The following is a 27,646-nucleotide window of genomic DNA, read 5'->3' as shown; positions in this document are numbered from 1 at the left end:
TTTTATGTTTAAAAAAAACAAACTGATTTATTTATTTTTTTGTGACACAATATAAGGCTCAGAACTGGTCGCACACTCGAATCAAAATATACACGTTTCATTGGATATAAAACTAACAATAACCTTTCAGGCAGCTGTGTATAAAACATGTATGTACAGTAGACATCCCCGTCCCTTGGTTTGTCCCGCTTTGGACTCACACACTAGCTTCATCGGAAACTTAAGGTTTGTGATGCATTCAGGTGCACCAAGGGAGAAACCGTACAAGCAGACAGATTGATGCGTTTTTAGTTGAAAATTTTCTTCACAGGTTTCACAGTTTGTCTAAATAATTGACTTGATGTCCAGCATTTGGAGTGTTTACATTGGTCCGTTTCAACAAGAGGCGAGAAACTTTCAGAACTGTCGACAGAGCAGTCAACACACCTAAGAAAAGAAAACAGCATCTGTTTTCTGTTTATTTTTTTTTAGAGGAGGTGGTGAGATTACTTTAACAAATATTCTGACCTGCCATCAACCTGTGGCCCACAGCACCCACCCCATCCACCCCCATCCACCCAACACATTAAAGTGCCTACACAACAACATATTTTTAAAAGGAATTACAGCACTGCATAGTAACTAAACAAAAACACCTTTGACCACAGATCAGTAACTTTTAGTATTTTGGGGTTTTCTGGGAAACAGTTTTAAGAATCATGTTAAATTTTTTGCGTTAGCTAACATAAAGGCCAATAACACTCATTTCTTGAATTTCATTCCTCTTTAATTTCATTAGATGGAACAAGATCAACTGGAGTAGAAAATCTGAGCAAAAAGCTCGTTTTGGGAACAGTATCCTCTTTAATCATTATGAACACGATTCTCATTCTGTTTCAACTGATTACCAAACAATTCTGGCATATTTTGAATATATTAAAATATATATATATATTTTTTTTTTTTGCCCACTTAAGTGATTCTGAAAATTACATTTATTTGAATTTATTTCAATGGCGAGGTGAGTGGAGCCTGATCAGACCTACGGAGATGAATGATCTTGGGAATTTTGGAAAATCAGATTGGGGAAAATGCATCCATGCCACATACATAGCATAATAAAATTTACAAGAAGTTATATGAGGATTTCTTTATCATTTTCTTTTTTGCATATCTGTATTTCAACAAACCCCCTTAAAATCTGAGAGCTTTTTAACCAACGTGTAACATCCATTTATCTGAAGAAGAGACGAAGACCACAGAGGGGGAAAATAAAAAAAAGACCAATAATAATATAGTAAAAAATGTTTCTACTTTGGGGGAGTGGTAAACATATGTGTTCTTGAGGTCTTGAGGAAGACCCTAAACTCAACACCCTAAGTTACCCAATCAATAATGGATTAAATGCAGGGGACTACTTTCCTTGACAAATATACATTAACTGTTGGCAAAGATTAAAATTTTATTGGGTGACACTGAGACATGGTTCAGTCTTGTATAGCTCCTTTTTTAAGCAGCTTGGTTATTGTCCCGTTCTTAGCGGCCCTCAGTGGAGCTCTTGATGAGCTTAACACCACTATCATCAGCAGTGACATCAGGGTCTTAAGGTCTACTTGACAAATAGGTTTGAGATGAGAAATAAATCTGAGGAAATTAGTAGCAATTGGTTAGTTTTGAAAGGAAGTGGGGTCTGCAGAAATACAAATGTTTGGATATCAGGGGGATTAGAAGAATATTAACTTCATTTGTCTGGTGAGCAAAGCTGCAATGCTCATCCTAGCCCACCGTTTACTGCAACTCCAACAGAAAGACAATAAAATGAGTAAAGTAAAACCCTGTACAGAGATTAGATCCAAACATTTGCATCCCCAGCTCCATGAGAGACAGGATAAATAAAATGGTAAATAAAATGACATTTTTTTTTTTTTTTAATAAGTCAGATAAAATTAAAAATTCATATTTTGTGAGTTTAATTTTTTTTAAGGGGGTTTAATGAAGGAATGTGGCAACAGACATTTACAGGAATGTAGCCTGGTAGAGATTAATCAACATAATGTTGACTGGATTTTATTTGTAAAGACAGAACGTGACGACAGAGATCATAAAGAATGATTAATAATTGATTGAGTGGAAAGTTGAATCAGTCAGTCAACTGTGCTTAACTGCAGCCCTACTGGATGAGTACAGAAACATCCAGCAGTTAATGATAAACTTACCCCCCCCACACCCGTTTTAGTTTGATCTCTTCCAAGGTGCACCGAAGACATCACAACCAGTAAACTCAGCAGCTTATTTCTACGAAGCACCTCCGTCGAACAGCAAAATATCCCATTATTTTGAGAATGGGTAAAACTTCCAAGGAATGTTGTCAATTCCCAATATTAAGACAAAAAGAAAGAAAATCAGCATCTTCAGGCTCAAAATTTGTGTAAAACATCAGGGAAATGAAATGCCTGATGTTTGACTTCAGCGCTGGGTTAAAGGCACTCCACCGGTGGACTGAATGCACTGAAGGCATGAGCGTTTTCACAGGAAAATATAAACACCAAGAAAGCCTGAACCAGCTCACCATTGTCATTTTGTTATGTTTTTTTTCTTTTTTTCAGTCCTTAAAATGAAAAACCTGAGGCAGGTGGAATAGTTTGCATCTAAAGGGCTGTTTTTTGGTTTTAGCTGTAGTGGATCACAAATGTATAAATAAGAAAAACCGTTCCGAGAGACACGCGACTGACAAAACCAAAAACATTCATCTTCAGCTGGAGATCACTGACGAGAAGGAAAATAAAAAGCTAAGGAATTATTAAAATATTGCTACAATATATGATTATATTATGATTGCATATTTCGAAATAAAAGAGAGAAAAAAAAGGACAAAAACTAAATCTAGACTAACATTAAAGCGAAGCTGCTAAAACTCACTCAGTTCACATGTTTGGTACTACAGTTACCAACATTAGAAAACACTAACTTAAAGCACTGACAACACCAATAAAATACACAAAAAAAACAGGAATATATCTGTAATACATCTCAACAGTAAACCTTAATTAACTGTAAACCTGCTTTTGTCAATTCAGAGGCTTTGTTTTGTCTTTAGGTGGGAATAAGGCACAAGGATCTTTTTAAGGTCAAAGCAGACATCTCTAATGGATGCCAAAGTGAAATCTGAAAGTCAGAAGGTTGAGCTAAAACTTCCTAAAAATCTGAATTTCTTTATCAGGTGAAAACAAGAATCAGAGATTAAAGTGATCATTCTGAGAAAGTAAGTTTTTAACATTTCAGTCGGAGCCCATGGTCATTTTAAAGGCAGACTTTGATCCCTTGATCATTGGGCTAAAGTCAAAAGGCAAAAGAGGCTGAAAAAATGCCAACTTCCCCCAAAAAAAGGACATTAAATTCTGACTACAACAGGCAGTTCTGACCTTGTATCAAACAGTTCAAACTCAGAATACTGACTTTTCTCTGATTTTAGAGAACCAGTAAAGAACTTTAGAGGAGCTCTGAAGTGTCATATTTATGGACTCTTCCTACCCTTTGCTAAAGGTGAGTAGTCTAAAAGGTTAAAAATAACAAAATAATTTAACATCACAGCAGACTTCACGGTGGTTTCTGCAGATGTGCATTGGAATGATCGGAGTGTAGTGGACACCATCGGACAGGATCCAGCTCGCAGAGACGGAGGCTCAGATGGAGGACTTGGAGAAAGAGACCCGCAGGTGGTGGTTCTCTCCCAGGTCGTGGTTGTGGAATGCAATGAGACAGTCGATGGCTTCTTCCACTGAACCCATCTGGATCAGAGCCATCTTATGGTCCTTCCTGAGTAAGAAAAGAAATGTTTCAATTTATAGCAATGGAACAGGATCCATGATCAGGACTTCCATGACATGGCAGGACCTTGTTAGAATGATTAGATGCACTGAGGGAAATTCAAATATGGTGGACTTATGGGTTGGGGAAAAAAAGAAAAGCTACTCCAGAAAGAGGAGGTGTTAGGTCTAAAGGTGACTGCTAAACAAAACAACAGTACTTCAGGACTATTGTACCAATAATCTCACACCACTCTGGCATAATTGAGACTATTCCCCAAATCATGCTCCTCCTGGTATCAGTCGTTTCTCACATGGGCCTTGAAGTCCTCTTAAAGGGTACTGATCAGCAACCTCGACAGGGATGTTAATGAGACCGAGTCCTCTGTGCATCATGGTCCCTCTCATCCAATTCAATTCAATTCAGTTTATTTATATAGCGCCAATTCACAACACATGTCATCTCAAGGTACTTTACAGAGAAATTTCAACCAGATCATAAAGTCAAATTGATTAAAAGTTTTCCATCTTAGGAAAACCAGCTGATTGCTGTTGATCCACCAGGGAGAACCCTGATATGAGATGACCAAGTTGAACTACAAAGGAATTGGGTCTAAAACTTTGCATTGACAGCAGGACCTTAGGACGAGTCATGGTGAAAAAAAAAAAAAATAATAATAATAAAATGAAAGGAGGACAGTACTGCATCAAAGATGGTTACAAGGCAGGCCAAAGGAAACTTAAAGGTTAAGGACTTCAGCAATGTATTAAGAAAAATAAGGAATAAAGTCTTAAAACAACAAATACATAATAAAGAAGATCAAATCTTCAACAACAAAAAATAAAAATCTAGATAAGTAATTTTTTTCATAAAATAAGTGCATTTGTTCTTGGATTGAGGAGGTAAAAGAGACATTTTGCAAATGGAAAAAGACATTTTACATTTCAAATAAGAAAACACAATTGTATCGTCTTATTTCAAGTGCATTCTATCTAATTATCTTATTTTAAGAGTAAAATACTAATTTCATTGGCAAACCATCTCCCTTACCTTCTCATATTAACGTTAAAAAATACATAATTAATTTGATATTTTTTTACTTATTTCCAGATAGTTTTTCCAGTGTGATAATCAAACCTGAGGGATTTAAATTCCAGACACTCAGCTTTAAGGCAATAACTCACACATCAGTATCTTTTAGGAAGTAGTAGTAAAGTTAAAGTTAGAGGCAGTGACTTACTGGAAGAACTTGAAGGCATTGACAACAGCTCCAGAACTTGAGAACAGCATCTTTAGGTCATCTTCAACCACAGAAGGGCTAAAAACACAGACAAAACAGTTATATAGGAGCAATAAAGTTTTTCGGGTTTTTTTTTATATCATCTTACTTTTCCAGTTGTTTAAAAGTATAGTGGAGGAAGCTCTTTTTACAGGTAGATCATCAAAATAAGTGGTCCTCCTAATTGTCAATCATTCTGGTGATATGATTACGTAAGGCCGTCCTACGTGCTCATCCCCGTTTTCACTTACCGGCTGTGAGTTAGACATAGTAGGAAAAACTACAAATCTTTTGCAAAATAAGCTTGTATGAGTGATTCAAACAGCAGCGTTTAAATATAGCGTACACTAGGAGAATTGGGCTCGTGCATGCTCTCACACATGTTTAATATCTGTTCCCTTTAGGGAAGCGGGTACAGGGGTTGTAAGAGGAGAGGGCGGGTCTTTTCTAAATTTGCAAAAATCCTCCACTATACCTTTAAGGCTACATGAGGTGATTATGTTCATATTCAAGAGACGTACGGGATGTTGGAAAGGTGCAAAGTGGCAGAAGGTGGAAAGATGTTGGAATAGTTTTTAGACCCGGGCTTCTTGAAGCGGTGTAAGGAGGAGTTGCTGTAGTCTTTGGTAAGGCCCTGGTCCTCATGGCCTTCACGAGGAAGCTGGACACTGGTGTGTTTGGAAAGTGTAATCCGAAGAGGACTTCCGTGCAGCCTCTGGCCGTTCAGGTGGCTCATAGCTGCAAAGTAAAGGTTTTAGTCAACTCTTGAATGGATTCATTTCATGTTCTGCCCTTCTTCTTTTTTTATCTTCTTATCCAATAACAATAATAATAATAGCAACATCTACTTGTTGAATATCTGCTTTAGATAGAAAATCCTATTATAAATATTGCTTCAAAATCTCTAACCTTTAAAGATTATCCTGTGTAGTCTTCTCAACCACATTTTTATTATGAAGATCTGGTCAGGGGTGGTTTTACATATAAAGACACCACCGTGGACCACACTGAACATGGACAGAACGTTACCTAGCTGCGCCTGGGTACTGTCGCTCATCTGGACCAGAGCGTTTTCCTTCTTGTTGAAGAGGATCTTCACTCTCATCACATCGCCATAAACACCTTGACACACAGCACAATATAAAAATAATGTCATTAAGTGCTTTAATTTAAGTCCCACTATACAATTTTCTAAACATGGAGCAACACCCATAAACCCTAGAAGAAGTGTGTGTGAAGCAGATCTGCATGAAGCCTGCTAAGCCACTGCCCCTTCATATTACTGGTAGATACAACTTCTGGGAAGATTAAACGGGGGATGGGATTACTTTAACTAGGAAATGACATTAACTAGGAAGGAGGTCAGGAATAGTAGTCATTGCTGACATAATTAAATGGGAACACTTGCATATTGTAGGCAGGTATTCCTGAATGATTATTCACAGGAAATGCAAGTTAAGAAATTAAAGACAAGGGTCAGAGGGGGGAAATAATGGCAGATTACACCATTTAGATGCTGAATTATGGGGTTTGATGAAACAAAACCAAGCGCAGCTGCTTCAGCACTGAGGACATGCAAACTGAAAGAAAAACCCTGCATGCAAACTTAAACAGAGGCTCAGTGAACTGAAATAAAAACACACAATACGTGCAGCTCTTCAGAGTTTGCATAAGATCCAAACAGGTGGTTTGAAAACATGAGTATTTTCTTAATGTCGGATAGCAGCAGAAGCCCTTTCGGAAGGAAATCTAAATTTTTTTTTTTTTTTGGCACCATAAAATTTGCTGATCGGAAAACCAGAGTAGAAAATACATGAAACTATACATTATGTGTAGGTTCTAGTTCAGTAATTTTATTTAAACATTAGGTCACTCACTCACTGACATTTACTATCCAAAAGACTACAATAAAAAGGATGTAGAATAAAAAGACACAGTAAGTTTACGATGATTTCTATATATTCTTACTACTTTAATTATTCATATGTTTTTCCATTACATTTAATTAAATTAGTATTTTAACTACTACATTTTTATTATGATCAGACTTCATTATTTTTTTTTTTTTCTATAATGAGCTAAAATAACTTAAGTTTAGCAGGAGAGCAGACTTACAACTCAGTCATATGGGTGTTAGATTCTTACTAGAAATTTTTAGCTATCCCCCCAAAACCAGAATCAGTCAGTGAGATGGACTTAGAATAAAGTTTACTGATAGTAAACAAACATTTTAAACATCACATTCTTAAAACAGCCTCCAAAAGTAATTAAAATAACACGTTCAAAATAAAGCTCATATAGTTCTCAAAGTAAAAGCATTGCTAAGGTTAAGAGTTTGGGTTTGGTTAATGATGGTAACAGCTTATACATCGTTGGTAGAAATGAAGTTAGAAAGTTACCATATGCTACCGTTTCATTTATATTTAGCACAGCAAATGGTCGGTTTGCTGGCTTTTGATAGCCAACATGATAATATCAGCATCTTAGCTTATCAGGATATTCAATAAGCAAAGCATACAAACTGCTGCTGGAGCAGCAGTGTGTGGTGTTGCACAGCAAGGGAGGAATAAAGAAAAACTGCATAGAGGAATGATAATAATACCTAGCTTTTGTGCAGTAGATAATGTTTTTCCATCTGAAAGTTGGTTGGGTTTTTTTATTTAATGCTTTCATTGTTTCTAATGTTTTTCCAGACTTCTGCTAAACATTAAGGTCCAATGTTGATGGACATTACTGAGAGTTGGAGTTTTTTTGCTGTTTTTTTTTTTTTTTTTATATAAAATGTGCAAACCAAGGGATAAATGAGAACATTTTTATTGGCTATAACCTATTTATGGTAAGAGATATGAGTAAAACATCTCTAAATGAATGAATAAACCAGTGTTAAATGCAAAAAAGAGACAGGAGCACCAAAGTTTAAGTTTAAATTGCAGACAAATTTTTACAAATAATTAAAAATTCTCATCACTTCTCTATTCTGTCCATTTGTTTTTGTCTTTTTAATCAAGATGTTCTACTATGTTTTTGTAGTTTTTTTTAAATTTTGTAATGTTTTGTAAGGAAACATCAAATTTCACACCAAGCTCAAAGTAACAGTTTTGTGAGAATGTGTCATCTTTGAATTTTTTGATTAAGCAAACGTCTGAGACAAAGCTCCACGTATCGTAAATAAACTCAAATCAACACAAAAGATCGAACAAAACAAGCAGACACTCATTTATCACGAATCAAGAAAAAAGTAATAAAATCTCAAAAACAAAGAAAAAAAAATCCAGAACATCCCGGAGGTACTGATAATTCAAAATAAGAAGCTAGTGACAACATACCGAAGAGAATAAAGAGGCAGTGGGGCGTAACTCTCTTTAAAGACAGCAGAGAAGGCAGCGGAGGGACAGGACAGGTAAAGGTGGGAGGGCAGGACAGGTGGAGGGTCCGAGGCGTTTCCATGGCAACAAATTAAAAGGGGAAGAGAAAAAAAAAAAGACAGGTGAGGGGTCAATCAGAAGGATAAATTACCTTTGGAGAGGAGGGGTTAGATAATGTCAAAATAAGATCATTTTAAACATGACTGAACAGGTGTGCATTTTCTGCAGCTGTAGGGGGAAGAGGGGTATGGAGGATGATTTCATGATAGGAAGTCACATGGCGAAACAATAAAAACATCAGAGAGCAAAACCTTAGGGGAAATGGCTGTGTTTGTGTTTTAGCGGCAACAATCTGGGGATGGATCAATTTTAGTTCAGATGGGCTGCAGAATTGCTGCATTGAATAGTTTTTTTTTACCATTTTGGTTATTCTGATGAAATATATGGATTCCATTTGCATGCAATTTTGGGTGTAAAATAACTGTGGTGCTCTTCAGTGAAGGCTTCACACGGAGCAGACGGCTCACCTCAGGGTTCAGGTTGCTGACTAACAGGACCGAGTGTCCTGCAGGGAAGGTGGGGAATCCCAGCCTGGCAGCAGTGGGGAGGGTCAGAGAGGCCAGCCCTCCAGGAAGAGCAGGGACTGTCAGGCCTGGATAGTGGGAGGACACTGAGAGAGGTGGAAGGAATAAAAAAAACAAACTAAAACTGCACAAAAATACCTGATTCAAACACTAAAAATACATAAACTATAGATCAAAATTGTGTGTTTATTCTGTCAGCTTCACTAAAACTAACTAGTTAAATTAAAAATGCTTTTTTTAGGTTAGGGTTAGCATTTGACTCTGCCAAGTTAAACCAGTGAAGCATTCACCCAGACTTAAATACAGATCAGACTGGAATACAACAGCTGTAACAATGGTCTTCCATTGGCCGCAGCTTCCCTTCAGGTGGGACTCACCTGCTGGCTGGATTGTAAAAGTTGGAGTAAAAGCGTGAGTTGCTCCGGGGTACGGTGAAGCCGAGATGATTCCTGGAGCTACCGAGAAGAAAAAGCTTAGTTTTTACCAATAACCACACAGCCTATTAATACAGCATTGCTTTCTGTTGTCATGGAGATAAAGGAAGATGCAGACATCTTCTGAATTATCTTAACATCGTTTTCTTCTATTCTTTTCAGCAATTTTTTTTTTACCCATTTAAACCTTAATTCCTGAAGATGTCTTCAATAAACATGACCTTTCAGGTCAACCTGAAGTTGCTTCTCTAATGCTCGTATGTTATGGGGTGAAGGGGGAGTCCTTACCAAACCCTGCAGCCATGGCAGGATGCTCCAAGCTGTCTCCAGATGGCAGCTCTGGCCTGGTGAAGTCCCGGCTCTTCTCATTATTGTATTTGACGTTAAGGCTAGTGAGTTTGGAGAAACTAATCCTCAGGGTACAGCAACCGTTGTAGATGTTTTGTCCATCAAGAGACTGAAGCACAAGAGCACCAATGTCCCCCATCAGGACTCTGTCCAATGAAAGTAACAGAAACTCTGAGATGTAAAGTTACCAACTGCTGCTCACCAGTTTGGCTGCCTGGGCAGATGATCCGTCTGAATACTGCAGCAGGGCCTGGAACTGATTGTTCTTGGTGAAAATGATGATCCTCAGCACAGTGCCGAACTTTGAGAAGATCTGAACGTCAAACAGGAGCAGATAAAGAGCAGAGTCAGGGGGACAGTGTGAGCGGAAGAGTTAATATCGCTGGACAAATAAAACTGAGCCAAAATTAAGAAAAGATGCTTATTTCCATTGTGCTGCCATTTGTGTTTCAAGTGACCGTGATTCAGCACAGGAGAACCAGTTGTTAACTGGTCCAATACCGTCACACCGTCCTATACATGCACTAATCTTCCTCTACTGCACCACAATAGAGCAACATCTGAATATTTGCATTTGCAAGCCGAACTTTACTGCAAAGTTAGTGAGATTGAAAGAGTTTTACATATAGATCTCTGCTTTGTATCTGTAAATACAAACTGTTTTTACACAGAGAATCAAAGAATGCACACCATGAGGTGATGCTGGTCAGACAATTTGGTTTACAATGTGAAAATTTGCATTTACAGCTTAACATTTAGAGGACAAACATATATGACTGGAATTTTTCTTTAATGCTAGGTCAGTGCAGTCATACTCTATAAACAGAGGCTGCTTGAGCTAAGTGTGCATTCGACTGTAGGAGGCGTGGCTTCCAGCTCAATCAGAAGGTAATCGTGGGGAAATCTCAATCCTCAATTAAGAGAAGTTACAAACTTTTGATTTTGAAAAGCATTCCTGTGCATGGAGACAGTAAGTTTTTTAAATCCAGTTTCACTGCAAGCAGCTGCTTCATTTATTAACTCTCTTTTAAACAGATCACCATCATGATAAACTGATCCGTGATTCACACCAGCAGCACAACAACAAACAGACAGTTTTAGAGAGAGATTTTATAATCCATCTGGTGATAAACAGACCAACAGCAGCACATTCAACTACTTAAGTGCTGTGAAAAAGATTTCAAAATAAACTCAAGGAAGATAAATGTCACAGTTACTCATAAGTTCATTAATGTTGGAATTCTGTTTTTTTTTTTTTACCATTTCTATTCTTTGGTTTTAAAATGAATCTGTCATAAACTAGATTAAACTCTGAATGTAAACATTGTCCCTACAATGTTTAGATGCGCTGATGAGTCTGCTTTTGGCTACTGGTGGTACTGGGTTGGTCTTTCATTGCTGCAAAGTAAGCAATAGTTTACCAATGGAACCACTTTGGTGGAAAATACCAACTAATTTAGTTTTCAGCCAACAATCCTAATAATAAACAGTTTGGAGCCAAGAATTACATTTCCCCTCCATTATATTTTCCCATTAGTATGTTTTAGATATCCATCTTCAGGCACACCAGCTCCACTCATAGTCTGCAAACACAGTTCAGTTTTTTTGTCCCTGTCCTTAGGTGTGTGGATGTATGCTTGGCTGTGCTGTCCCTTAGTTCCCCGTGATTGATTGGTGACCTTTGGTCCCCACCCCTAAAAAAAATCTCTTGCCCGTTCAACTAATTTTGAATAATAATACTTAATGTTATATAAGTATAATAGGATTAATCTATTACACTGCTGCTTCTGTGAATGTCTTCTTACCTGGCAAAGTGCATCCAAAGTCACTGGATACAGCAGGTTCTCCACCACCACCCTCAGCACCGTGCTTGGAGCTACCATGGGCGTCTCCACGTGGGAGGAGCTGAGGGCCCTTAGAGCTGCCTGGGCCCTCTGACAGAGACAGAGCAGTTGAACAGGGGCCGATAGAAGCCAAGATACAAGTATGTGTGGGTCAAAGAGTTACCTCCTGGTTGGGAGAGTTGTCAGTTTTTAACTCCTTGTGGTTGGAGAACTGAACGTAGACTGGTTGGTGTCTGACGACGGGCATCACAGTGGAGTAATAACCCACCATGTTCTGAGCCGCTTCCTCTGAATTCATCTCCAAGAAGGCCTGAGGGGACAGATTGGGACAAACAGTTCAACTTTTCTGCCGAGAAAATATTTAAAGAATGTCATTCTGCTTTAAATTAACTGTTTACATTTTTCATCCAGCTAAAGTATTGATTTACAACTTTACAATCCTAATTTTTGTAGCATCTGTTTTTGACATTGTTGAGATTTAAATTAGAGGTACCCCTAATCTTGTTCAACTCATTTTCATTTGTTTATCAGCTTTCTAATTCCCAGATCCAGCGAGCATTCCAGGCTGTAAATAGCTTATGCGGATAAAAATCTGTTGAATACAACTATTGTCCCTCTTTAATTCATGGGTACAGGTAACATGTAAATCAACTGTGCTTTTAAACTGTATATGATTAAAAAAAAAACTATAATCAATCAAAGGCATCATAAATTTTGAGGAGGTTCTAGTTTTTGCGATTTTTCAACACTTCCCACTTTTGCCATTTTGGTGTAATTTCCCCCGACAACAAAAAAAGCTGTTAGTTTCCATCTACAGCAGGTTGAGACAAAAAAAAGTGAACCTACAGAGCACTGAAGGTCACTAGAGTTTATATGGATAAATATTGTTACACTCCCTCTCTCCCTGCTTGACTCCCTCTGGCCTTGTAGCACACTTCCATTTTGAAGAGCTAGTTGGCAGCTTTTTATATAACTGGTGCTTTTAATAAATTGTCTCTTCCTTTTCTTTCCGTCTGATTTTTGCAATTGCAGCAGTTTGCTTTTCCAGTGCTTTCTGTTGCATTTGTTTTATGTTTGTATTTTATGAATCTTGCATCATTCATGAGTTTGATGCAGACTTTTCATTTGGTCATTTGCTGTGTTCCAGAACTTGAAGGCCACCAATAAACCATTCTCTCAGGACAAATTCATACACAGTTTCATAGAAATAAAGAGATTGAGATTCAAATCTAGCTAAAGTCTGCTGATCCCATGATGTCAACAGCAGAGTTCCCGCATAGCGGGAAAATGCATTGAAAATTATCACTGCTACACTGAAATTAGGACAATAGGTTCATTTCTTTATGGCATCTGGGCTCAATTCAGTGCAACATCTCCCCGTTAACTCAGACACACACTCAGTGTGATGCCAATGCCCTACTGCGGACAGAGAGAGAAACCTTTGAAGGTTTGGATGGGGTGTTCAGGTGAAGAATGATTCAAGCCAAAGCAGCTGATGGTCAGACAGTTTTTTTTATTGTCTAACCAAGAAAATGAGGCATCATTCCTGCACCTGTGCGTAGCTGCTACCACCTCCCCCATGCGCGGCTATTTTAAGGGGAAATGTTATTGTCATTTGCCAATATGAAGAAACCAAAAACATACAAACGAAATAAGATTGATCTTAATTAGGGGATTAAGATTAAGATATGGGATAAGCAGGGGAAAAATAAAAATAAAACCATTAACAGGTAAAAATGATCTCAGGAAATGAGGCAGTCTGCATGGAACTGCTGGCTTTTCAGGAATCCCTCTGCCAGAGCGATCCTGTAGAAACCTCGTCCTGAGGAAACAAAGCACACTGAGGAAGGTTAAAACTTTACCTGGTTTTTGGCTTTCAGCATCAGCAGGTTGGTGACGTCCCCGAAAGGCAGGCCAAGGCTGATCACCTCGGCCTCTGTGATGTCGCCAGGAAGCTTGCGAATGTGGATGACCCGCGATGGCTGAGTGGGACCTCTTATGTCACCTTTGAACTTCTTGCTATCGTTGCCATTTGCTGCAGAAGTAAGACATCAAAATGGTTTAAGACAAAGAAAGAAACTGTTGAGGTCAATTATATCCCCCAACTGCTGCAGAGGCAGCATAAAAAGTCAGGCTTTAAGCTTTCATTTACTGACCTGTGGTGCTCATGATATACGGGCCGTTGGAGACGCTGGAGAATAGCTCGTCAGATCCTCTCTGGGAAAAAAGAAAATGAATTATGTTTAAGGTCAAACACAACATATTATGGCTAGATTATAGTGTGAAATAAAGGAAAGAGAAATAAGATATTTTTGATCAAAAGACTGGGAAAACCATATGTTCAATAAAGAGGGCATTTTCATATCTCTGTTGCAAGTAGGAACCCATGATTACATTATCCTAATTTATTAGAAACAAAATGATCGTTTCTACTTTTGTTACCACAGTATTTGTTGGAAAGGCCCAAATAAACCCAGTTTTGTTTCTCAAATAAATAAATTAACCTTTCTCTGTTTCACTCATTGATTGAAATCAAATTACGTTTTAGAAATCTAAAACCATTGCTGGTTAAAGGAGTGCCGTCTATTCACAGCATGTAGTGATGCAGTCATACCCCACTATCAGCAGACAGCACCCATGAAGCAACATCTCTCACAGGTCTAAACCTTTTTTATATAAATTTAAAAAACTAAGCTGGCACAACACAGACTCCAAACGTGCAACGTCACCCTATCATCACCTGCAGGCTGCAGAACCAGAACCTGTTCTGAAACTCCCTCCTCCAGCAGCAGCCCGGGGGGTAAATTCTTTAGTTGAGGAGCTCAATTAAGAACAGATGTTGACAAACAGGCAACGCCTCCTTTAGTAAACTAACCGAACTCTCCCAATCTCCTGCTGCAACATCTAGACCTGATTTTTGGAGCTAAGCAGAACATTCTTTGCAGTCTAACAATTAAAGTCCAACCATAAAAGTCTGCTTAAGCCTTAGGTGACACAGAAAGGTTTATTTTAAACTGCAAATCCATCCAGTTGCTTTGTTACATGTATGTTCAGCAATTAAATACAACTTTCACACACAATACACAACTGCTTCTATCAACTTTTAAGAATATCAAGAGTTCCCACCTTAAAACTAAGGCTTTTATGGTCTAGAGTGCGGAGCAGACCAAGCATGTACCAACAAAAACAGTCCTTAATATCTACAGTTACAAAGAGAATTAACTTCTGATCTTTGCATTTTTTGAAGATAACTTCAATAACTTTTAACATTTAGGAGGAAAGAAAAGAAAGAAATCTGTTAAGCCTTAGATTTAACTTTATTTACAGTATCCCTTGGGATTACTCCTTCAGAGAAATTTTGATTCCAGTAGCTTATATAGGGTACAAAGAGTTAAAGCAAGATGCCATTAAAGATAAAAAATACCATAGACAATATAAAAAGAGAGTACCTAGTACAAAAAAGCATCAAAAAAGAAAAAAAGTTGTACTGTCCTGAAACATTTCCCTTAGATATAAAAATAACTGCACAGTAGAGCAAAGGGAAGACTACACATTAGCGGACTTTGGTTATTTTACTTGTATTGCTGAGATGTACTGACCATATAAATAAGTAAAAATTATTCAGACTAAACAGTAGTTGACTTGGATTATTGCACTTGTACTGCAGAGATGTACTGACCTTATAAATACAAAAAAGTAAAAATAAAATAAATAAATAATAATAAAAAAAAAATAATAATAATAAGATAAATAAAAATAAGTAAAAAAAAAAAATCACACAGACTACAGTTTATATATTCTACTGTCAGAAACATTCAACCACACCTTTAATCTACCCAGTTCTAACCTATATACCATATATTATATCATTTCCACTGTTTTATACAAAGAGTCTTTGATAACATTTAGTAATAAAAGATGAGAATATTTTCAAATTACACTGTTGCCTTTTAAACCTTAATATCTGTAAAGTATGTGAAGCTGATAGAATTGATTTAAGAAAAATATCAGCAAGCAAAGAAAAAGTACATGTACTCAATGGTCATCCTGGTGAATAAAAAAAGCTGGAGAGGCTCCATTTACACAGCAGAAAACACACACAGAAACCCAAAGGTCCAACACGGTGAAGTAGAAGAACCAGACGCCAAAGGAAAAAGTTTAACAGACATTAATAAAGTCTGAAGAACCATTACTGAACAAGACTTTTTAAAAGATAAAACTAATGTAGTTGCCAAGTAGAAAATAAAAAAGATGAACCATGACTGTTACATTACATTTTTCTACTTTCAAAGTCCAGTTTAGCTGCTGTCATCATTTCAATTTGGAGAAACCTAATTTTTTTTTTTTTTTTTGCACCAAGCTGCTTGGATCTTCTTACCAATCCTCCCATGAATAATAAAGCAGTAGAAACCTGAGCCCTTCCCTCTGCTGACCCCTCGTATCGCCAGCTCATCTGACAGATGCCGAGTCACGGCTGGACCCTGCCCCCAGGCTGCCCTTGGAGACAAAAGAGCCACAGCTCCAAGCAGCAACAAACGGCCCTCCAGGCATGAAATGACTAACAGCAGAGGAACCACAGCCCTAATAAAGGTGATGCTGCAGAGCGCATGCAGCTCGTCTCCGCAGTGAGATGTTTAAGCTGATACGGATATGGACCCAGCAGCATGACAAGGAAACAGCTGACTGTCAGTGCAGAGAAGCTAGAATATTACTGAACTATTTTTGTCTCCGTGTTTGCATATCCAAAGTATCGAAACGGTTCCTTGACCTCAGCGTCAACAAATATCTACAGGCTTAAATCAAATCTAAAGGAGCCCTTTAATTCAGCCCTTTTTATTTCATCACTCAGCAATACAGGTGAGAAACTGGAAGCTCATCAGTATGAAAAGACCGAAACTCCTCATCTAACAGAGCTGATCCCAATCCAGCCGAGCCAATTAAATCTGAAGAAGTGTTTGTAGATCAATATAAAATTGTCCCATTTACGAATACTTCCACATAGAACAACCATTTCTGGGGCTAAGGGATCAAACACCAAAAGAGTCCTTTGCTGAGACATTCAACTTGTTTCTGTTTCTGTGCTCCCCTAGAGTCTTCTACCTTTTAAAAGAGTTAGTTATCAAATGTAAGTTTTTACACGATAAACTGCCCAGTTTACCGAAGGTTACCAATAATTACTGAAGAAATATTTAATTTTCAGAATAGTCTATTTTAGAACAATTTTACTGTAGAAAGTCAGGATTAAGTTAAACAGACAGTAGCAATGAACCTAACTAAGCCATCCCCTGGCCTCCCTGCTGGGGTTCTTCTGCAGCAACGATTAAATGACACATTTGTCCTCTAAGAGATTTCCTTTCCCCACAGCCAATCTAACATTTGAATAAATACTCCATAAAACTTCCGATCTGGTTTAGGACATAAACAATATGTCTTGTGTCAGTTGTTTTATTTAGAACATCTCAATAATTAAATATATTCTTTTCCACCTGAGCTTTCATTCTGCTGGTTAATATCAGGTTGTCGTTGAGACCAGACACTCAACCAAAAGGCATTGCTTTGTTCGTTTCTCAGAGCCCTGAGGTGAAACAAGTTTATGAAAACTCACATTTACTGAATGCCATCATTGAGCAAACATGTGGATAAAAAAGTCGGTATAACACAAGCTGATGCTAGCAGCGACATGTCCAATGAACAGAGGAGATGCCAGGTGTTACTGATTTACAGCAGAGAGAAGAGACGGAGACATGTTGACTTCATGCTGCCGCTAAACAGAGAAGTTGCTGCTGCAGAATAAATGCATGCAGCCTGATGATACCATGGAGGACGTAGTCAGTCCAGTGCACAAAAAGATGGCTGACATCTTGGGGTCAAGAATAAATATAGATCGCAGGATTCATGTTAGAGATTAAAAGTTCTGTTCTGGTTTAGGGTCAGAAAGCAATAGGAACTGAAAACAATTCTACTCAAGTCATTAAAAGAGAATAAATGATCATCGTTAACAGCAGGATACCAAATGATGAAAAGTTTATGATTTTTGTGACAAATTTTCAGTGAAGCAAACAGTTAATAATTTTTTTTCTGGCTGCCATTTTGGATTTTAAAACTAGGTTTGTGAAAAAGCTTTACCAGCTGGCAACCCTATGAGACTCTTCATGTTTGGGATGATTAATGTATCTCTTCTCTGCAGAAATCTGACTGGTTTGATGGTTTCATTAAATTCTGCATGTTAACTAATGTTAAAAAATGTTGAGGCAGCTGTATTGAACAGACTTTAAAGGTGAAAAGTGTGGCCCCTTTAAGGCTGAGGATCTGTCTTAAGAGCATCCAATTTATTCTGCATTCCAGGTTTAAATGTTTTGGATAATTGAGAGAAACCAAAGAAAATCAGTTTTAAATTATCCTTGGCCAGAAAAATAGATAAAAACTTGAAAAGGTTATGTTCAGTATGGAGACAAACTGTTCAGATATTAATTCCTGATAAGGTGCAGACCTATTTAAATGACTTATTTAATTAATACGCAATATTTTCATGGCCAAATCACACACTCTAAACACATGAATTTTATTTTTTTTTGTTTACTGACTTTTTTCTACCCAACATTCGATTTTTGGGAATACGCAACAGAAATGGATCACTCTTCACATTCACTCGCAGTGAGAATCTGGGAAAACTGTTATTCAAACCCGGAGCTTCTCTGTATTTTTCCAAGGATCATCCAAGGCGGTTCCTGAGCCCAAAGTGCCTCTCTAACCTGGTGTAAGTAGTCTGCAAGGCCTCAGATTACTCGCCCAAGGCCGGAGGAGGAAACAGGAGAGCTGCTATCACCAAAGGACACCTCCCCCACTCATCCCATCACTTCCTGCTCTCTGATCCCAGTCACTCCTCTGCATTCATGTGGTTTGGCCTCAGAAATGAGTTTTTATCCTGAAACTTGAAGGTGTTTCTACTGTTCTGCTGCCAGATATTCACTGATTACCGCCAAGGAATGTGAGCAAAGTCTCAGCAGACTTCAGGTGTGAACATTGTTGGTTACGCACCAACAATGCTGTCACTAAAAAAAAAACGCAGCCTATTAAACACAGAAAAATAAAACCAGCTAAAATCTAAAGGATTCAAGAGATTTGTGAACTAAGTAAAACCTTATTTTAAAAAATGTGCAAGAAACATTTCTGATCTTTTATTTTCACTTTGTCAGCTTTGTGTTTTACGTCATGTAAAAAGTAAGTAAAATATGACTGTCACATCTAACCACTGGCTACAAGACAGCTGTGGAGCTTTGAAGTGGTTTCTAAACCTTATGTACACCAACAGAAAACAGAGCAACCCTGCAGCTCAACATATTGCAGAAATGTTCACCATACCGCCATTTTATACAGAAACTATTTATTGTGAAATTTCTGGTTAAAGTGGTACAGCTTCCCAGCAGAGCTGCATACCCAAATATTTAAAACTTTCACACTAAGCACTGCAGGAATTTATCGTAAAGGAGGGCTATGAGACACAGGGCAGGAATAATTACAAATGCAAGTATTTTCTTACTTTAAACAGAGCATTCTATTAAAGTCTCATGTGATCGGATCCATTGGCATTGTCTAAAATAAAACAACGTCATGAAACAACAACTTGTTTTTTAGCAGATCGTCTGCTGTAAATCCCTCAACACATATCTTTCAGTTTAACAATTTATAATTACTGGATTCCTATGACAAAATTCAGATTGCCGTTCACAAACCTTTACCTGCACTCATCAGAAGAAACAAAACATATGAGATTATATAAAGGTGAATGATGTATATTAGGCTGTTCCTAAATCATTCATCAGGAAAGTTGAGTTTCCCGAGTTTCATTGACTTTTATTACAATTAGATTACCTTTAATTGATTTTCAGCTGACCAGATGGAAACTATTAAGAAAAGAAATAGATATATATAAGGGGGGGTCACGGCCCAGTGGTTCGAGCAGTGCGCTTGTGCTTTTAGATGGTTTCAAGTACCCGGTTCGATCCCCACGGCCTCCGCTCTGGCTCCCTGTGCAAAACCCTTAACCCCACACTGCTCCCTGGGCACCGCAGAGTGGCAGCCCACTGCTTCCCAAATGATGAGTTAAATGTAGAGGCAAATTGCTCCAATGTGATATCAATAAAGTTCAATTATTTTATATTTTCCTAATAAGTGAACAAACCACACCCAAGAGGTTCCAGGTTGGACTAAAAAAAACTTTCCATGTGGACACCTACACTGAATAAAACCTAGAAATTAGTTAGTCTAAAATCAAAAACAGCAAGAAGCTGCTGAATAGCAAAAATTATTTTTCATGGAAAACATCTGCTCTTCAATTAAAAACATGAGAACCAAGCTTTCAGTAAATAACACAAAGGCTTAGTCTTCAAGCTTGAGATCGCTGTCTGCCATCAAACAACACATTTTTTTTATTCCAGACTATTAAATAACCAAGTTCTCAAGAACAGGTTTCAGTTGTAGTGAAGCTAGCTGCATCGATCATCAGATTTGGGTTGGGACCACACTGGAGTCACATACCTGACAACTTCTTTATCTGAAATGATTGTCCATTAGAACATGAATTTGAAGCCATGAGGACTTGTAGAAGACTTGAGACATGCCAGTCTTGACCTAAAGGTATAGTGGAGGGTTTTCTTTAATTTTTGAAAAGACCTGCCCACGGTACATGCACAACCCTATAACCACTGCAGAGAGGAAACTCCTATTAAACACGTGCAAGAGCTGCACACCCCATTTCTCTTTGTGCACGCTTTCTTTAAAAGTTGCCATTTGCATCGCTCATAAAAGTTTACTTTCCAAAAGAAGATTTGCAATTTTCCACTATGTCAGAATCACTACCGGTAAGTGAAAATAGGGATGAGCATGTAGGATGGCCTTATGTAAACATATCACCAGAATTATTGGCAATTAGGAGGACCATTTGTTCTGATAAACCACCCGGAAAAAAGAACATCCTCCACTATACATTTAAGACTGAACGGAGAAATACGATACTCATCTCGACATGTAGCAGGCCATGGAAATGCTTTATCCGGCTATCACGCTCGCTAACATGGATCAATTATAATAGTTCTCCTTTTTTATGGTCCATTTTTTAAGCACTTGCCGTCTCTATCTCTAACAGCACAACATTCAAATTAGCCATCTAAACAAAAGCTGATGCCCACGGCAACGGCGACAGCATCCAACAATGCACTGCAAGATCACATGCATCACACTTTGTTTGCAGAGCCGCAAAAATCTGACTAAATTAGAACTGGATCTCTGTTTTGTTTTGTTATCAAAGACCTGAGTTTAATAATCTGACTGAGTGAGAAGGAAGGAGGTGTGATCATCGATTCTGAGGGAGCTTAAATGTTTAAAAGCAACGCTCTGTTTCTTTAGCCATACTAAATAATGAGATTAATCCTCAATCTTTTGCTGGAATGTGATTTTAAAGCCCAGGCAGCTGCCACATTAATTATACTAAGAATCCAGAGTTGTTTCCAGATGGCAGGGTTTCCGTTCGGTCAGAAACCAGTGACGATCACAACAGCAAACAAAGCAACAAACCAGGGCTGAGGAAAGGAAAACGGGAGAAAGAAGCAGAGGTGCCTACCTTAGTACCAACTGTTATATCGTGGTGGACACTGCTGAAAAGAGAAGAAAGCATGTTAGAAGCAGCAGGGAGAAAGAAAAAAAAAATCAACACAAAAAAATCCCCCAAAACAAACAAAAACAGGAAGAAAATTAACAAGGTTATAGAGATGCTGTAAAGGGAGAGGCAGGGAGACAGGAGCCCAGCGGAGCAGGGAGGTTCACACAAAGCAGGGCTGCAGCTGTTAGACCCAAAATCCACGACCTTCTGGGGATCCCATCAACAGGACTCCATGGTGTCCTTTATCAGGACCAATACGTTGTAGAACTGCTGTGGTTTAATTTATCAGAAGCACTCATCAATTTATCGTAAAGACCCCATTATAATGAAACAATACCCCTGCCGCCTGGCTCAGAAGTGATACAACGGCCTCTCCAGAACCATGAGTGCGATTTACCATGTGTTTTAGACTAAACTTATAGATATTGTCTCAGTAGATTGGCTGCATTACATAACAAAAATATCAAAGTATAAGTGCATTGATAAAATCAATCAGATTTCACTGGGATTTATTTAACTCAAACTGAAATAAACCTGTTTTTCTATTTGTTCTGGGCAGAAAACTGTTCATTTTACCAAAATCAGAACTGGATTTATCCAAGCTTTCGGGGAACCAAGCAAAAGATCATCACCTATGTAGATGATACTATCATTTATAGATTCATCCATCCATCCATCCATCCATCCATCTTCCTCCGCTTATCCGGGGTCGGGTCGCGGGGGCAGCAGCTAAAGAAGGGAGGCCCAGACTTCCCTCTCCCCAGCCACTTCTTCTAGCCCCTCAGGAGGAACCCCAAGGCGTTCCCAGGCCAGCCGAGAAACAAAGTCTCTCCAGCGTGTCCTGGGTCTTCCCCGAGGCCTCCCCCCGGTGGGACGTGCCCGGAACACCTCACCAGGGAGGCGTCCAGGAGGCATCCTAAACAGATGCCCAAGCCACCTCAACTGGCTCCTCTCGACGTGGAGGAGCAGCGGCTCTACTCCGAGTCCCTCCCGGATGACCGAGCTTCTCACCCTATCTCTAAGGGAGAGCCCTGCCACACTACGGAGGAAACCCATTTCGGCCGCTTGTATCCGCGATCTCGTTCTTTCGGTCATGACCCAGAGTTCATGACCATAGATGAGGGTAGGAACGTAGAAGCTGCAGAAGCTGGCTCTCATTTAAAGATTCATTTATAGATTCAACCAAACAAAAAGCATTAAATTCTCATGACTTTAAAGGAATAGTACACCCAAAACATGATTAGCCTTCATTTTCTACTCACCCCCATGCTGAACAACACTAAAATAAATGTCACACTGTTGAACAAAAAAATAACATAGAAGGAAAAATAGCAGGCAACGGAAATTACCTTGTCTCTACGCTACCTCTCCTCCATTTACTAAATTGTAAAAAAAGAAAAAAAAAAGAATGACCGGCTGACTTTTGGCAGAGAAATGCTTGTTTACTCTGTCTAGTTTACAAAAAGATGAGAACTAAAATACTTAGGTGGTGTTTAGTTTCCATTTCAAACTGGCATAGCAGGACCAGAGGCTGCAAAAACAACAACGAAGGTCCAGTTCAACTATAGATGTAGCTATAGACACACCAGATGGAAAACGTAGAGAAAAGTCAGTGAGTCTCTCAAACATCAGCTTGTGTAAGTGTTTAAAACTTACCATCAATGTCAGATGTTTCTATTTAACAACCATTTACATAGTTAAAGGAATAGTACACCCAAAACATGATTAGCCTTCATTTTCTACTCACCCCCATGCTGAACAACACTCTGGAGTACTTTTTTGATATCTCAAATGCATCTGGAGATCTGGGAGGCTTCTTGCTGTCTGCTGACATTCAAATAATGGAGGTCTATGGTGACCGAGACAGAAAGGTCCATAAAAGTCCACAAAAAACGTGTCAATATTCCTCCATACTGCTCGTCCAATGTATTCCAAGTGTCCTGAGTGGGTAGCATCCAGAATTTACTAGAAACAAAGTCATTTAGAATGTTTTTAGAGCATAAACAGTAGTGTATAGGATTTCCTGAAAGCGCGCACAAGCGCGCTCACGACGCTACGGAAGCCGGCAGATCAAACCAGATGAAAGTGCGCATTCAGCGTCTGCTCTTCCAATAATGCAAGCGTAGAAGAAGAAATGTGCTGTTTACCTGTGCAAAGAAAGAAACATAGAAAGAAAAATATCTGAGGACTTCAGTGTTGAGGAAGAGCATGAGTTCTTTGCCGAGCTGAATGCGCTGGTTTGGTCTGCCGGCTTCCGTAGCGTCGTGAGCGCGCTTTCAGGAAATCCTATACACTACTGTTTATGCTCTAAAAACATTCTAAATTACTTTGTTTCGAGTAAATTCTGGATGCTACCCACTCAGGACACTTGGAATACATTGGACGAGCAGTATGGAGGAATATTGACACGTTTTTTGTGGACTTTTATGGACCTTTCTGTCTCGGTCACCATAGACCTCCATTATTTGAATGTCAGCAGACAGCAAGAAGCCTCCCAGATCTCCAGATGCATTTGAGATATCAAAAAAGTACTCCAGAGTGTTGTTCAGCATGGGGGTGAGTAGAAAATGAAGGCTAATCATGTTTTGGGTGTACTATTCCTTTAACTATGTAAATGGTTGTTAAATAGAAACATCTGACATTGATGGTAAGTTTTAAACACTTACACAAGCTGATGTTTGAGAGACTCACTGACTTTTCTCTACGTTTTCCATCTGGTGTGTCTATAGCTACATCTATAGTTGAACTGGACCTTCGTTGTTGTTTTTGCAGCCTCTGGTCCTGCTATGCCAGTTTGAAATGGAAACTAAACACCACCTAAGTATTTTAGTTCTCATCTTTTTGTAAACTAGAGAGAGTAAACAAGCATTTCTCTGCCAAAAGTCAGCCGGTCATTCTTTTTTTTTTCTTTTTTTACAATTTAGTAAATGGAGGAGAGGTAGCGTAGAGACAAGGTAATTTCCGTTGCCTGCTATTTTTCCTTCTATGTTATTTTTTTGTTCAACAGTGTGACATGTATTTAACCTGCTGCAAAGAGGGCTTTAAAAGCTAATACTAGTTTAGGAGAATTTAGATCAAATTTTACTACATATACTTAAAATAGGTGGAATTTGCATACAAGTGTAACTGATTAAAAGGCTAATGGATAAAAAAATATTAACTCTGTTATAAAATGAAATCTACGACTCTATATGAAGCAGCTCCAACAGTTTTGTAAAAAAAAATCTTCCTGTCAATAAAGGATTTATACAGTAGGGAATTGTAATATGCAAATAAACAGTTATTTGTGTCACCAGAGATGGTAAATGTGTTTGTCATGGCAGCAGTTTTGTCCCTGTTAACTATCTAAATCAAGCAAAAAGGTTTCTGATGGTAGGTTGAAACTTACCCAGATCTGAAGTGGCTCATATTTGTTCCCATATTTGCTGTTTTTTTTTCACACTGAAACATTTTACTAAAGTATATGGAGCTGTTAGATTATTTGAGTTAATATAATTAGAAAACATATTGTTAAATTTGTTGGTTCAGGTAAGGCTGTCAAAGCCGTTGACTGGGAAAGTCATGCTCCATAAAGATGTTAAAAAGAACACAATAGCTGTGACATCAAGTTACAAGTTAGGTTTTAGAAGATTCCAGTAGGAATATGGCTTCTATTTTACAACTCTATTCCTTAGTCCACACAGCAGACATTTATAAATAGAAAAGAATCAGTATTTAGCCAAAATCCATGCTTCCAGCTTCAGAAACCAGTTGTTGGTCTTTATCCATTTAGTAGAGACCTTTAGAGTGAAACTTTCTGCTAACTGGCTCTTATAACACAGTTGGATGCCATTGTGAAATCTTTGCTTAGTTTTAAATGTTGGATGCAAATGAACAGATGTAAGAGATTCCAATCATAGGCATGATAAGGCTGAATGCCAACAATGAATCAGAAGCAGTTTTAATTATTAGCATAAGGGTGTGCAAACATCCAGGTCACTGCAACTTTACATTTTATGTTGCTTTTGTACAGGAAGAATGTGATATTAATGGCAGTACATTTTTTGAAAATATCCACCATGTTCTTATTTTTCAGCATCCCAAACACAAGTATTTTATCAAAGGTGTGTAAACTTTTAGAGAAATGCTGAGGGAGTTACCCAAGATGAGTAAAAACCGGCTGGTCGAGCTAAAGCTGACACAAAGACGAAGCATAAAACTGGAGGGAGGAAGAGCCTGCAGGGCATGCATGAGTCCTGACGAAGCACAAATATTCACAAGGATCATAGAAGTCGCCTGATTGCACTTTAAGGGATCTTTTTTAGTATTCAACACAGTGGACTGGTCATACAACATGAAAGCTGTTATGATGAGCTAAAACTAATCTCAAACAGGGTTTAAGCAATAGAAAATAACATTCCTTTGAAAATGGCTTTAATTGGAAGAATATAAAGTTTCCGTAGCAAACTGATGCAGGTTCAATTTGTGAATAATAGATCTACAGCAGTGGTGAACTGATCGGACACTACTGGAATTTGTAAATACTGATATGAGCATTACAATTTTATATTTATACAACTTTGACCATATTAGGAAACAGTTATTCCACCCTTAATGCTTATGATATGACTATTGCACACTAAAGATTTACTAAACCTTTCACAAACAGCAAGCATGCCGGTAAGAGAAAGACTAGTTCTCCAAAGGCGAGAAACAATCAGACAGATATTTATGAAGATTCTTGCCATTGGTATAGATGCGTGCCCCTGATGAAGCAAAATATTAGATTTTAGGTTTCTAAAAGAGATCCAACCACCCTGAAACACCTTTGCCTATGCTCAATCAAACCCAACAGACAACTGTTTTTTTTTCAAAATGGTAAATATTTCCAAATTTATTAACAGTTCAATACAAAGGCCAATGTAGTCAAACAAGTGGACCTTGTAATTAGTGAAAAAACAACTTCAGCAAATACAACACTGGTAAAGTTAGAGATGTAAAAAGGCATGATTTGCTCCATTCAAGAAGTATCAGGGAATATGAAGATTAAAGGTAAAATTTTTGCTTACACCAAATGTCTTATTTTATGTCAACAACATGCATAATTCTGCATAGAAATGTCACTAAATGTGTTTACGTGAAAACCCCTCATATGTCAACGTTTGTAATGTACTATTCTAATAAGTATTTAATGAGTAAGCACTCCAATTATACTATAACTCTAGAATTACCTTGGAGGTTTCAAGGGGTTAAAATAATCTTAGATTAAACTTAAGTTTAATCTTAACACATTTACAGAACACTGAAAATATGACTAGTTTCATCACGTATAAATATATTTTTCAGCCAAAATTATCTGATGAAAATGAGACTAGTTCTGAAAATATTTTTAATAGTTTGTCATAATTGAGTCAAAAGGCCTTACAATGCTTAAAACCTCACATTTAATACTAACCGAGTCTGACTTTAATTATTTACACCAACTAGATAGTCAGTATATTCAGTTAATTATTACAGCCCATGGCACATAATCTTGTTGCTTGAATTAAATAATTAACACCAAATAAACCTAACCATTTAGCAAGCAAAAAAAGAAAGAAACGAAGAAAGACGAAACCAACCAAATGGTTGTAGTTTCAAAAACATAAATTGCTTCCGTTTACAAAATGAGCCTCTTCACAAAACTTCATGTTTAAATCGCAATAGTTAAGCTGCTTATTCGTTTTTGAAAGCAAAAAAAGTAACTTACATTAACCGTTTCGCTGGAATAATAAATACTAGAAATAGCTCTCTAATTCGGCTTTGACATAACTCGAGTAAGTTGCTTTTTATTTGACTTTTCACTTCCTCAAAGTGACATAACAGCAGCAGTGGGCGTGAGACACACCGTTACCGTAGAGATGAGCTAGAAGTTACAGACTCTTCCATCCAATTGATTATTTATCAGACATTAAACCGGACGGTTGAATGGACTGTGAAGCTCGTTTCTCCACGGAAATAAAATGACATTTTACGACCAGTTCCTGTTAAGAGACTTCTTCCCACAGATAATGGCCCGTTGTGAGGCTAGCAAAGCGGCTAACGTAGCTTCGTTTCCTGTTTTTAGACTAGCACAAACTTCCCCGACAGCTTATCTTCATTACTCAAGTGCCCGATGCTGTTTAGAAAACTACAAAATATTTTAAGATGTTTGTGTATTTGGTCAAAAACTGAAGTAAAAGACACAGAAAACTACATATGCAGGAGTAGTGAAGTCGATGTGATAACTCACCCGTCCATTGCACAACACGGAACTACGAAGCAACAGGTTCCAGCCAGCGGCCAACAGGATTCCCCCATCCAGAAACAAGTATCGACCGACAAAATGGC

General features: G+C 38.1%; 1 protein-coding gene across 4 annotated transcripts; it reads right to left on the bottom strand.

Moving 5' to 3' along the window:
* Positions 1–27,646, bottom strand: ptbp1b (polypyrimidine tract binding protein 1b). 4 transcript variants are annotated; one of them, XM_038286809.1, is made up of 15 exons: positions 27,549–27,646; positions 21,260–21,293; positions 13,797–13,857; positions 13,503–13,675; positions 11,804–11,950; positions 11,602–11,730; positions 9,999–10,109; positions 9,737–9,905; positions 9,392–9,469; positions 8,958–9,100; positions 8,392–8,425; positions 6,095–6,187; positions 5,587–5,803; positions 5,027–5,104; positions 1–3,795 (listed from the first exon to the last, which is right to left on the bottom strand). In XM_038286809.1, exons 1-15 carry the CDS (start codon positions 27,614–27,616, stop codon positions 3,663–3,665), a joined length of 1,668 nt encoding a protein of 555 aa, XP_038142737.1. In that variant the 5' UTR covers positions 27,617–27,646; the 3' UTR covers positions 1–3,662. The 4 variants fall into 4 exon arrangements, with proteins under 4 accessions (XP_038142737.1, XP_038142754.1, XP_038142744.1 ...); XM_038286826.1 differs by having other exon boundaries at positions 8,958–9,082; XM_038286816.1 differs by having other exon boundaries at positions 21,260–21,290; positions 27,549–27,615.

This window comes from Cyprinodon tularosa, unplaced genomic scaffold (assembly GCF_016077235.1).
Source record: "Cyprinodon tularosa strain WSP-4 unplaced genomic scaffold, ASM1607723v1 ctg106, whole genome shotgun sequence".
Lineage (NCBI taxonomy): Eukaryota > Metazoa > Chordata > Actinopteri > Cyprinodontiformes > Cyprinodontidae > Cyprinodon > Cyprinodon tularosa.
This window is presented reverse-complemented; position numbering and strand designations above follow the sequence as displayed.